This window comes from Neovison vison, chromosome 13, assembly GCF_020171115.1.
Source record: "Neovison vison isolate M4711 chromosome 13, ASM_NN_V1, whole genome shotgun sequence".
NCBI lineage: Eukaryota > Metazoa > Chordata > Mammalia > Carnivora > Mustelidae > Neogale > Neogale vison.
In genome coordinates this window covers 48,711,522-48,725,416 of record NC_058103.1, presented here as the reverse complement: position 1 = coordinate 48,725,416, position 13,895 = coordinate 48,711,522, and the positions used below count along the sequence as shown (strand labels likewise).

The 13,895-nt window shown below is 42.8% G+C and overlaps 1 protein-coding gene across 2 annotated transcripts in view; it reads right to left on the bottom strand.

Moving 5' to 3' along the window:
• Positions 1-13,895, bottom strand: part of CDKL1 (cyclin dependent kinase like 1) — a 57,144-nt gene that overhangs the window by 13,410 nt on the left and 29,839 nt on the right. For both annotated transcript variants that reach the window (XM_044231536.1, XM_044231535.1), the window contains exons 3-4: positions 12,095-12,216; positions 11-83 (exon numbers count right to left, since the gene is read on the bottom strand). In XM_044231536.1, coding sequence (XP_044087471.1) covers positions 11-83; positions 12,095-12,216 — 195 coding nt within the window. The remainder of the gene's footprint in view (positions 1-10; positions 84-12,094; positions 12,217-13,895) is intronic.

Below are 13,895 nucleotides of genomic sequence, written 5' to 3'. Positions count from 1 at the left end.
TGAGACTTACATCGTGTTTATGGCAAAAATTTACAGCTTGTAATGTCTGCCAAGTTATGCTCTTCACAAGATGTTCTGGTACCCTAATAAAAATAAAGAAGCAACACAAACACATTTTTTAGTGTAGCCACGGAATTCAGCTCAAAAAAAGAAAAAAAAAGTAAGACAGGCTTCAGGAGTGACACATCCATTCCTCTAACTCACAGAGCATCATGGAATGTGAAGGACACGGGCTCAGCACACTGCTGGGTTCTAGGGACTGTGAGGTATGGGCAAGGTGAGCATCTCCTTCTACAGGAAGGGACCGTGAAGACTCATGGGGGGTTTCCCAAAGTCTTTATGACGCCTACCTCCACCACCTGTAATGCCGTGGGAAACCTGCCTGTTAACTTGAGCTCCACTTCCACAAGGAGCTTTTGGTTGATGGAAAGTTAGTTCATATACAGCAAAAGAGGTGTTGCTCTTTTTATTTTTATTTTATTTTTATCAGGCGCCCCCAGAATTCATTTTTCACGCACGGGCACATGGTTTCTCCATAATCCCCAGGAAGCATTTTTTTGCAGGTGATGAAGATTTTACTGCTGATAGGGAAGAGGTTTACCTCGCACACCGTGTGACAGAAGTGTATAATGATTAAAAACCTCACATGGGGGGGGGTGCCTGGGTGGCTCAGTGGGTTAAAGCCTGTGCCTTCGGCTCGGGTCATGGTCCCAGGGTCCTGGGATCGAGCCCCGCATTGGGCTCTCTGCTCAGCAGGGAGCCTGCTTCCTCCTCTCTCTCTGCCTGCCTCTCTGCCAACTTGTGATCTCTGTCTGTGAAATAAATAAATAAAATCTTAAAAAAAAAAAAAAGAAGAAGAAACCTCACATAGGCATCTTGGTTCTTTCCTCACGTTGCTTCTCTCTGGTAGCTAGCTGCATCCACTGGCTCTGTCTTTCTGTCCTGTTCTCTACCACAGCGTCTAAATGTGCTCCCGCTGCTCCTGGAACCTCTTCCCTGATGCTCGGCTTAGACAACCAGGGCAACCAACAGCCCCAGAAGATCCTTCATGTGAATAAGAAAAAGGCACCCCTTCTTCTTCTTTTTTTTAATACCTTTTTTAAAAAAATTAACATGTAATGTTTTATTTGTTTCAGGGATACAGGTCCATGAATCATCAGTCTTACAGCACTCACCATAGCACATGCCCTCACCACAGCACACAGCACTCACCAATTCACAGCACTCACCATAGCACATACCCTCCCCAGTGTCCATTGCCTCTTCTGGGAGCATTTAAAAAATACATTGGGCAATGAGTGAAATGACTATATAGAGAGCACATTTATTTTTAGAACCCCTAACCCAAGCAGGACTTACTGTTTTTATGAATCAAACATTATACTACGGTGGTATGGTCCTCAGCCAGAACTAATAAGTAAACCAGGGGGGAAACTCTGGAGTAGTTGTGTTAAGGTGACCAAAACAAGTCACTTCTAGGCTCTGGGAGGGGCCTTGGGGCCACTGTTGTCACAGACCAGATGTTCAGGAAATCCTCTCAAGAAGATCAGAGGATGGGCCAATGTGGAGGAAATGAAGAGGCCACTGCCAGGAAGAAGAGAGGGGACATTTCTGGACCAGAACCATGTCCCTGGACTTGGAGTTGCCTCTCTCCAACTTCTCTCCCTCGTCCTAATGCTGCAGAGGTACAATGCTAAGAAAACTCACCTGTTTAGAAAGAAGGCCTAGAAAAATACAACTAAGAGGAGGACATTCTAGGAAAAATGCTCCCCTCCAGGCTCCACTTTTTGTCCAGAAAAAAATGGAACATATTTTGGTTATTTAACGACTTATAAATTAAGGTTATCAGTCCCAGGACACTTTAGTCTCTAAAAACATATCCCAAAAGAAATTATGCAAAAGGAGTATTTAAAGGTAAATTATAATAGCATATTAGCAATGCTCATCTAAGGCTGAACACATTGTGACATAATCCTCAAACATCAAAACCCCCAAGTGTCATCCTGAGTTAGCAACTCACTTCTTTACTACTCCGTTCCTTCTCTGAAAAGCCTTCTCTGAAAGGCCTCAGACTCTATCTCTAAGATCCATTTTAGCGGATGATGGTAGGAGCCAAGTTTTTCCTTGCCAAAGAAGGGAGTACAATGTGGGAAGGGAGAAAAATAGAATCTGTTCGGTGGTGTTGGGTTGGAATTGGATACACACATACGTACAGAGGGTGCTGGGCAGGAAGGGGCGCATTCTTCGGTAGGATGCTCCAGGAAGCCTCTCTGCTTAAGTCAACATCTCAAATATGGTGACCAAATTTGTACTATATTTTGAAAGGAGAGTTTTCAGGATTTTCTGAGAGATTGGATATAAGAGACAGAGAGGAATCAAGGAATGACACCAAGGTTTTTAGCTTGAGTGGCTGGTCTATGATGGGGCTCTTTCTGGAGGGGAATACTGATAGGAGAGCTGGTTTTGAGGAAGGAAGAGGGGATATATTGAGTTGTTTATCGGATATCCAAAGGATATTCTGGGTGAGCTGTTCTGAATTCATAAGGAAGGTCAAGCTGGGAAGCATGAGCCTATGGATGGCGTTTGGAGCCAGAGGACTGGATAAGCTGCTTCAGGAGTGAATACAGCAAAAGAAGAGAGTCCAAGTCCTGAGGCCCACAACAGGTAGAGGTCAGAAGGCAGAGAGGGATTCAGCCAGAGACTGAGGTTGAGCAGGGAGGAAAGCAGGGTGACACTCAGGAAAAACAGTGTTATCTGAGACAACAGAAGAAAGTATTTTAAAGGACTTCTGGATTAAGATGGTGGATTGAGCAAACCTATCTAATTGCACTCCCTCTCCAAACCTGACTGCAACTGCACTGAGAGATTTTTTTTTTTTCCCCAAAACAAAAGGCTACACGGCCTGAGAGAACAAAAGAGATAATAGCAACATATTTTGGAATTCAAACTGACAATCCATCCTGGAATGCTAAAACCTAAGCCTGAAGAGGGGAATATGGGAGACCAACCAATTTATCCAAAAGAATCCTTTAAAGGGGCAGAAACCAGCAGCCAAGATTCTATGGAAGCGAGAGGGAAAGAGTGTAGAAAATCTGCTCTGGAAACCATCAGATCCCTAGATCCCTTCCCCTATTTTACTCCAATAGGAAGCACTCTTCTCCCTACCTAGTAGAAGGCTGAAGTTTTGTTTTCTGGAGAGTGTAAAATGAAGGACGTTTGGCACAGCTGAGATTGTGGATACTGTTCCAAAAACAGAGGATTAAATGATTATGTACATACTAACTGCTGAATGCTGAGGGTCTCCAGCCCTCTTCCCTACTGGCTTCTGACAAACCATACTTCACTTTCAAAGGAAAATACTGGAAGACTTTTTGGGGGGAAGCCTAGGAGGAAAGATACGAAAATTTTGATGTTGGGGTTCCCCAGCAAATGAACCAGCCAGCTAGCCCCACAGTGAAACCCAGAGCTTCCAATAGCATCCTACTCTTAACCATGGGCACACAACGAGACACAATACGAGGCCCAAGAAAAACCTCAAATGAGAAAGGCAGCGACCAAAACAAACAGAAAAAAGCAATTTAAAAGAAAGGGAAACCATAGAGAGTGAAGAGAACGTTAAAAAAAAAACCAACAAGACCAAAAACACCCTCAATATCTTCAGGAAAAAAAAAGAAAGCTGTTGCATCCATGAAATAAGAACAAGATACTATAAAAAAGCAAGAGGACCTGGGACCCACCCTGCCCTGGGCTTGCGGGAGGTGGGGGACTTTAGGATAATCATCTGTGACCCACAAAAAATAACAGCCCCTAATAAGGAAGTAAGCCATTGAATATGTTATCCATAGAGATGTTGAAAGGATTTAAGTTCTATAAAAGACCAACCCTAAAGGCCTGATTGGCAACCTTGTCACAACCTGTGAGGACCCCTCTCATTCTTAAGAGCTTTTCCTCTATCTTTACTTAACTTCACTTGCTTGGGGCACCTGGGTGGCTCAGTCGTTAAGTATCTGCCTTTGGCTCAGGTCATGATCCCTAGGATCAAGCCCCGCATCAGGCTCCTTGCTGGCAGGAAGCCTGCCTCTTCCACTCCCTCTGCCCCTGCTTGTGTTCCTCTCTCGCTGAGTCTCTCTCTGTCAAATAAATAAATTAATTAAATCTTTCAATTAACTAATTAACCAATTAATTAGCTAATTAATTGTTTCTTTACACACCAAAAAAAAAAAAAAAAAAAAAAAGCAAGAGAACCACTCAGAGTCCAGAATCCAAATAACCAAAGGCCCAGAATAAGAAAATAGAGAAACCAAAGCCCAGGAAATCAGCAACAAGACAATTCAAGTTTTTTTCTCAGACAGAAGGAGCTTACCAAGTGCCAAAACAAGGGAAGAAAACTAAGGTCCGTGATTCTTATAATTCAGAATTCTGTGAACAAAGAGAGGGTTCCCTAAGCTTCTGGAAATAAACAAACAGGACTTCTACTCAAATCTTTGTCTTTTTAAACGTCTCATACACGGTTTCTGAGAAAGCCCCTGGAGGATACACCCAATCAAAAAGAAGGAAACCATAAAAGAAAATCACTTGAAACAAAGAACACTGGACACTTGCCACACTGGAGGGAAGTGATGGGAATATCCAGGAGGATGGGGAAGGAGGATGCCACATGATAACAGCATTCCAGGCCCTGAAAACAGCCCACCCAGACTGGAACACCCTGACCCAAGAGCAGCCATGTTGAGGGTTGTCATCACCATGCCCTCTGCCTTATACCATCTCAGATAAATATGAAGATATTCAACCAACAAAAGCTTTGGAGGAGTCTGCTTCTATGTTCAAATTCTGAGTGCCAGCTTATGCTTTCCTTACAGACAATTGCATAAACCAAGGCAAGTTCTAATCAGAATGCTGTCTGGTGAGTCAAGAATCTTGGGACGAGGGAAAGTAAGCAGTTGGTTGTTGTCATTAGCCTCAGCTAGCTTACTTACTTACTTACTTACACCCATCCCCAAATTAGGAAGGTCTTGACATTAGATAAAACATATACAATCAGTCCAACCTGACAAGCCTGGCAGCCATTTTATCTCTTTGAGGTTGTTTTTCCTGTAAGGTTACCTCTGCCCTGATGGTTTCACAAAATAACTCTCAGAAAGCCATCTCCTATCTCTCCCTTCGAAGACTTTGGGGGAAGGGTATACTGTGACCCTAATTAGGACCCTAATGTCCTAATAATAAAATTGAAACGAGAGAAACATAAACAACTGCTGTGTGATAATGAAGAGATCAAACTGATTTTCAAAAACATCTTCGGCTACATGGGAGATGGTAGAGATGATGAAGAGAGAATACAGATCTCTTTCTGGCATTCTCAACACTTGAACCATCCTTCCTGCTACAGCTCTTCTAATACTTGGGACAGTCCAAGAAGCCAAACCATCAACATTCACCAAAGCTTCATTTCTCCACAAGGCTACAACAAAAACAAACATGGGGAAGGAAGAACTGGCCATGCTCCTAGAGAAATACTATGTTCTTAGGAATTTATCCTATGGAAATATTTATGCAAGTGGTTGTTCATTTTAGTCTTGTTAGAGATAGAGAAAAAGTAGAAACAATCTAAATATTTATCAGTGGGGGACTAAAGAAAGAAACTGTGGTATATTTGTACAATGGAATGCCACATAGCCATTTTAAAAATACAAAAGTAGAAATATTTATATTGGGAGACAATTCCTGAATACACTTGAAAAAATACATAACTACCTGATGTGGAATACAATCTATTTAAATACAGATATGTAAGGAAAAATAATTAGAAAACAATTTCTCAATCTGTGAATTTCACTTATTTCTTTGTTTCTGTGTTCCTTAAAACATCATTGGCACAAACAATATATCACTTGCAAACTAAAAAAGAGATTTTTTTAGGGGCGCCTGGGTGGCTCAGTGGGTTAAGCCGCTGCCTTCGGCTCAGGTCATGATCTCAGGGTCCTGGGATGGAGTCCCATGTCGGGCTCTCTGCTCAGCAGGGAGCCTGCTTCCCTTCCTTTCTCTCTCTGCCTGGCTCGCTGCCTACTTGTGATATCTCTCTCTCTCTCTCTTTCTCTCTCTCTCTGTCAAATAAATAAATAAATAAATCTTTTAAAAAAAAAGAGAGTTTTTTTAGTGTTTTATAAAAGTTATGGAATTCTACTGACAGAATTTGAAAACTTGCAATGTTAACCTTTTCCCACCAGCTGTTGTTGGCACCAACTACATGAGAGTCAGACGTGAACCCAGTAGTATTGGAAAAGAACCAGTGAAGTATTGTTTCTGGTTGTACTTACAGAAGGGTAGAAAAATGAGGAAGGAGTATGGAAACTAGTCATTTACCAAACTTTGACAGAGGACAGACCAACAGTTGAAAAAATACTAAGTACAAAGTATGTTAAATTCTGCTGAAGATAAGGAATGGTAATATATTTGTTTTGAAGGCAAATACAAGCAACACGCGCCCAGCTCTGGGAATTACAACAGATACATATTGATGTCACTGTAGCAGGATACATATTTGTGGCACAAACTTGCTTGGTGGGAGCAATGTGAATTTGAATCTTCTTCAAAAGCTTTCCAAAGAAGTCCAAGAAGGTACAAATACGGTAATAAGGAGATGAATTAGCATCCATTTCAGATTCAAAGTAGAGACAGGTCTTTGGGTCTGATTTGGCAAGAATGATTTTTATTATTTTAATGATTAAAAATTACCACAGTGATAAATGGAACATGGAGGAAATATTACAAAAAACATAAGTAAAGGGCGCCTGGGTGACTCAGTCGATTAAGGTCTGCCTTCTGCTCAGGTCATGATCCTGGGGTCCTAGGATTGAGTCCCATGTCCAGGCTCCCTGCTCAGTGGGGAGTCTGCTTCTCCCTCTGTCCCTCCCGTCTGCTCGTTCTCTCTTTTAGTCTCTCTCTTACTTGCTCACTTGCTCTCTCTCAAATAAATAAATAAAATCTTAAAAAATAAATAAAATAAAAAGTATAACATCAAAACTCAAACTATCACTATTAAAACATTAAGAGTACATCATTTTCCTTTTTTCTATCTCTATGTAAATTCTATGAAAATGAATATGTATTTTTATTACATTCATTTTGCAACCACTCGTGACCATTTTTCTATTCCAATGTACTTTTTTTTTTTTAAGATTTTATTTATTTATTTGACAGAGAGAAATCACAAGTAGATGGAGAGGCAGAGAGAGAGAGAGAGAGAGGGAAGCAGGCTCCCTGCTGAGCAGAGAGCCCGATGCGGGGCTCGATCCCAAGACCCTGAGATCATGACCTGAGCCGAAGGCAGCGGCTTAACCCACTGAGCCACCCAGGTGCCCTGTACTTTTTTTTTTTTAAGATTTTATTTATTTATTTATTTGTCAGAGAGAGAAAGAGAGTGTGCACAAGCAGGCTGAGACAGGGAGAGAAGCAGGCTTCCCGCTGAGCAAGGAGCCTGATGTGGGACTCCATCTCAGGACCCTAGGATCATGACCTGAGCCAAAGGCAGAGGCCCAACCCACTGAACCACTCAAGCATCCCAAAGAGGAAGTTGTACTTCAAGCTGGAAGCTTTTTTTTTTTTTTTTAGATTTTGTTTATTTAGAGAGAGAGAGAGTGAGAGAGAGAGAGCATGAGAGGGGAGAGGGTCAAAGGGAGAAGCAGACTCCCCATGGAGCTGGGAGCCCAATGTCAGACTTGATCCTGGGACTCCGGGAACATGACCAGAGCTGAAGGCAGTCGCTTAACCAACTGAGCCACCCTCAATGTATGTTTTACCTATTAGCATGATTCTTTTATTTTTTTTTTATTTTTTTTATTTTTTTTATTTTTTAAAGATTTTATTTATTTATCAGAGAGAGAGAGGGAGAGAGCAAGCACAGGCAGACAGAATGGCAGGCAGAGGCAGAGGGAGAAGCAGGCTCCCTGCTGAGCAAGGAGCCCGATGCGGGACTCGATCCTAGGACGCTGGGATCATGACCTGAGCCGAAGGCAGCTGCTTAACCAACTGAGCCACCCAGGCGTGATTCTTAGCAGCCCCACTATATTCCATTGTAAAGATACACCACAATTTACTTACCTGATCCTCTATTATTGGACATTTCAGTTGTTTTCCAATGTTTTCACTATTAAAAAATCTTTTAACAGTGTGCCTGGCTGACTGTCAGTACAGCAGGCAACTCTTGATCTCAGGATCATGAGTTCATGCCCCATGCTGGGTGTAGAGCTCACTTAAAATATTTTTTAAAAATTAAAAAAAAAAAACCCATAAAAAATCCTTTAGCAATAAACACTTTTATAACTAAAGTTTAATGCATGTACTCAATTTTCTTTTCATTGTAAATTGTTAGAAGTAGAATTGCTTGGTCTAAGATTATGCCTCTAAGGTTTTTATTTTTATTTATTTATTTGTTTATTTTAAAGATTTTATCTATTTAAGAGAGAGAAAAGAGCAGTGGGAAGGGGCAGAGGGAAAGAGAGACAGAGAGAGAAGGAGACTCCGTGCTAAGCAGGTAGCCTGATGCAGGGCTGGATCCCAGGACCCAGGGGTCAGGACCTGAGCTGAAGGCAGATGCTTAACCGACTGAGCCACCCAGGCACACCTCTCTAAGGCTTTTTTTTTTTTTCTCCAGTGTTCCAAGATTTATTGTTTATGCGCCACACCCACTGCTCTAAGTAATCCGCACCCTCCTTAATATCCACCACCAGGCTTACCCAACCCCCCACACCCCTCTTCCAAATCCCTTAGTTTGTTTCTCAGAGTCACTCATGACTCTCCTCAGTGTCAGCTAAAACAGCTCCCACAGAGGGGGTCATATTTGAGCTGTAGCTGAAGGACAAGCAGAGTTTGCTAGAGTCCACAGGGAACGGCAACGCAGACTGAAAACCCATGTCTTGCTTGAAGCTCAGAATGCCAAGGATTCTGTGGGGATGGTGTCATGTTTTATTCAACAAACTGGTAAGAAATGGGATTGTGGAGAGACAGAAGTCTTGTGTCCCCTTGTGCTGGGACCACATCCGTAAGCTTTGGGGAGCGATTACAGGATTTTATGTAGAGGACTGGCATGATCCCCTTCGTATTTTATAAATTTGTACTTAGAAATAGAATAAAGTGAGGCACCTTAGTGGCTCCAACATTAAACGTCTGCTTTTGGCTCAGGTCATGATTCCAGTGTCCTGGGATGGAGCCCCTTATCAGGCTCTCTGCTCAGCAGGGAGCCTGCTTCTCCCTCTCCAGCTCCCTCATGCTTGTGTTCCCACTCTCGCTCTCTCTATCATAAATAACTAAAATCTTTAAAGAAAATAGAAATAAAATAAAGTGATCACAGGACACTTTTCAGGCAAGTGTACCACCCCAAGGAGGACCCCTCCTGACCCCACACTGGGAAAACATTAACAAACCACTCTTTGTTGATATTGTTTCACGGATCACACATGAGACTGAAGGAAAACAGCAATCCTCTGACCTCTAGGGTATCAGATCAACAAGTCACAGCACCTCAGACCTGCAAGTCCCCTTCAACTCTACCGGCTCCAAAACTCTCATTTTCACAGGTGAGAACGCCAGGGAGCAACTTGCCAAAGGTCACACACGGGATGCCGACCCACTTTTACTGGGAATGTGTTTACGAAGTGTTATTCTATGTTATATCCTTCTATAAGGATGAAATTTCTCAGCTGGAAAACAAAATGTTCCTATGAATTTCTAAATCATTGGTTGATACAGTTTAACGACATTTATTCCTTAACAACGACAAGCAAAATTTGAAATAGTCTTTAAAATAGATTGGAGTATTGCCAAATATTCTGTATAATGGAAAATAACTTCTATTTTTTTTAAGATTTTATTCATTTATTTGAGAGAGAGAGAGAGAGAGAGAGAGTATGAGCGGGGGAGGGGCAGAGGGAGAAAAGGGTGCTCTACGTGGGGCTCAATCCCAGGACCATGGGATCATGGTATGGGCTGAAGGCAGACACTTAGCCGACTGAGCCACCCAGGGGCCCCAGTAATGTCTAGTTTTGCAACAAACTAACCAATAAAGAAAAAATCTTGAAACTTCAAAATAAATGAATATAATCTGGCTTAGAATAAATCTTATTCTTCAAGTTTGCTCATTTATTAGCATTCCTCAGGTCAGTCTTATATTGACAAACCATGGCACGTGTTCATTTGGAAATGCTGCTTGTACTTAAACCAACACATATCTACTGGTCTTCCCCTTCCCTAACCCACCTCCATATTAAAGCATTTTCTATTTCCTGGAACATATATAACATATATAACACACATATATAACATATAACATATATAGCATATACATACATTTATAACATATATAACACTAGCTGGTGGAGTTAAAGAAAAAATCTGCTTTCAAAACTCTAATCATTCCTTGTCCAGTCTTTTTTTTTTTCCTTTTGCACAAACTCTATGCCAAAAAAAATAACAGACTCCCACTTTCAGTCCCCCACTAATCTGTGTTTCCAAGTGACTCAATCTAACATGATTAATCAAACATCCTGCAACATCTCCCTAGTACCAAAGACCCAGAAGAATTCATACTAATAGGCTTAATTGAAGTGTCAGTTGCAAGCTGTCAAAAGAACAAATATCAACGTGCTAAATGTTTTCTCCCTTGAATATAATTTCTCCATATCAATGACTTTCTGAAGGGAGGTGTCTGTTCTCTTGGCTCTCTTTGGCTGTGTAAATTAACACCAAAAGCCTGTGCCATGGTCACTTACAAACCACAAGCCACTTTAATCCCATTTGCCTGGATATCACGGTTGATCATGTAGGTACCACCACGTGGCAAAGAGCAAGCCCTTGGTCAGGGCTTGAAGACATTGTTGAAAGAGCCACAGCCTCTAGACTCCAGAGTGTGAATGTGAGCAGGAACGGGGTGCCACTTTCCCACTCTGATATCCAACACCACTCTGCATATTGTTGCTAGCCAAAGCGGGGCTCCCAGGCACCCAGCAAAAGGAGAACTATTTGCCATTCAACTCGAAGGCCACCTCCTCAAGGAAGTCATCTTTGACTGACCCGCTTGTAGTTACATCTTATAGGGCCTGCTAATCATTCTAGCAATTGGCCCCAGGGATAGTTGCATCACTTGACCTGAGGCAGAGTTTTCCAATGGACTTCATATATGCAGATGCCTTCTTCTAGGACTTTCTTCTCAAGTGGCTACAGAGGTTGAGAAAAGCCTGCAGCCAGACATCCTAGTTCAAATTTTTCCCCTCTATTACATGCTATGTACACATACCTTCCCAAATCCACCTTGTGAGACTCATCTGCAAGGCAAAACAAAGCCAGCATAGAGAAGAGTCGAGAGAGAAAAAATGCACCACCCATGGTGTTCTGCCTTTTAAACACCCAGCCGAGGAGGGGTAGGTTGGCACCGAAATCTAACCTGTGCTCTGCTCACTCTGGCGAGGGGCTACCTTCCACCAGAGGAAAGGACACACACACCCTTTTTTTGCCGACAAAGGCTCTGTCTGCTCACCAAGCCTTCTTGTAATGTCTGTGCTGCAGATGGATGGGTGATAAGATCATCAGAGCCTCCAGGATTTCACCATCCTTCCCAGGCTCAGCCACTGCCACAGTCCTTTTCACCTAAGCTTGCCTCAGTGGGTTCTGGTCCCTTGTCACCAAAGAATTCCTGACCAATACAGGAGATCAGAGGCCTAGATCGTTCTGGGTGAAATGGCATGTTTGCTCTAGTCTTAAACCTCCCCTTGGCTGTTGTCTCTGGACTCATGCTTTGAATCTCCAATCCTTACACTTCCCTAGCCAGGTGCGACTAACCAGTAATACCCTTCTTTTTCTTTCTCAGAGACACAGATAATCTAACAAAGAAATTAAGTTCAACGAATAATGCTGCATTTTCTTCTTGAACATGAGGACTTATGATCGCTGTCCCAACCTTTTCAATAACTCTTCTGCTGTCGAGCCCAGCTGTGCAAACATCACCTGCTCCTGCCTGGTTGGCAAAAGGGCCCCTGTTCATCTTCCCTCGTAAATCCCCGTGTGTGCTGCTGTGGTTCGTGTGTAAGGAACGATCACTCACCCTCTTTGGTGTCTGTCCAACTCATGGAGAACTGTGTGGTCACAGTACTCAAACACCAGGTGAAGCTTCCGCTTCTTTCTGAAGACTTCGATGAGGTTCACAAGGTTGGGATGCTTGAGTTGCTGAAAACACAGAAAACAAGGTTTGCCAAGCTGGGTCTGTGAAGGATAGCTTTCTCTAATTCCAATCCAAGAAAAAGAGAGCGGTTTGTGCTTTAGGGAGTTTCTTGTCTTGGGCTGAAGGAAACTGCAAACAGTATGACCTTACAGCTCCCAAGGAGCTCTCAGCAGCTAGGGAATGATTACAGCCTTACTCAGGTGGCTGGTGAAAGCAAAGAGAGAGATGAGAAGTCTGGAAAAGAAAGGAGAATGAAAAATCAGGGGCGATTTTTAGTTAACGCAAACCCATCCTTTAAGGCTCAGATCAAATGTCTCTGCCTAAAGAGGGGTCTCTGGATCTCCTCCCCAGGCTGGTTTGGTGTCCCTGTACATCTCCTAGTCCCCCTGAAATAGGTCTCCTTGGCAATCCTCTGGAATTACCAAATAATCATTTATTTGTCTCTTCAATGTCTTCAGCTGTCAGTAGATGCAATAGATGAAACCACTGAAAATAAGAATCATGACCTCAAGATTCTCTTATTTCCTCCAAATGATGTGGCTCTACCCCTAGCACAGGGCCTCACGCATATTAGATATTTGACAATTATTTGTAAATGAATGAGTAAATCATGTTTCCTAGGTTGATGAAGCATTTTAAAACAGAAGAACGAGGAATACTCGCTAAGCCAATGTGCCTGAAGGTGTGTATCTAGAGAAAAAAAAAAAAGGATGGAATCAGGGTTGTGTTGCCAGGGCTAAATCTTGCTCTTAACTTCCTGGACCCTTCTGTCTGCAATCCTGTTGGAAACACGGCAATTAGGCAAATGAATTATTGTGAAGAGAGTCAAAATGATTAACTTTCTTCGGGGCATGAAGGTCTTCCAACAGCTGGCTAAGAAACAAAAGAGGAAGCCAGACGACATTACCACTGCCTCAATTCTAGCAGTCAAAGCAAAGCACAAGACAACCCCCATGCCCAGATTCTGTCCTGAGGAAGCCCAGGATGAAGGAGCCCAATGGGAGGGAGGCCCAGGCACCCTGGCAGAGGTCAGCCCCCAGCGGAGCCCACCTACACTCAGCTTCAAGAGTAAACCCAGGCAAGGCCTACTGAAGGAACACTCCAGCAAACCATGGAATTGTGAGAAACAAAAGATTCTTGTCCGGAGTTCCTGAGGGTGGGGGAGGTTGCACTGCCATAGAGCAACAGATAACCTGTGCTAGGTCCCAGGGACTTCTGGAAAGTATAGACGCCTACACCCCATTCCCAGAGACCCTGAACTGGTCTTAGGTAGGGGCCAGGCATCTGGTTTTTTTCCTCAGAATTCTCTGGGTGATTCAATATGTAGCCAGAGGTATTGATCACGTACAAGCAGATATTTCATAAGAGGTAAAAGGTGTTAGGAGAAAAAGTGAAGAAGTGGAACTGCCAGCTGTACCACAGTTGTGCGGGCAAGAAGAGAGGCAGCCAGCAAGAAGAATATGGAAGAAGACAGCTATTTTCTGGTTTTCTTTGTAATATCCCTCTGTGTCTTTGAGTTGTGAAGTTCCTCCTCTAGATACTATGCTTGATGAAACAAATATAAAACAGCCACGATACTCTACAGGCTGTTAGTCCCATGTGGGCCTTGGAACAGAGGGCCCTTGAAGCTACAAAACCCCACATTTACAGTAACATAACTGGAAACTTCTAGCCTGAGTTAGCA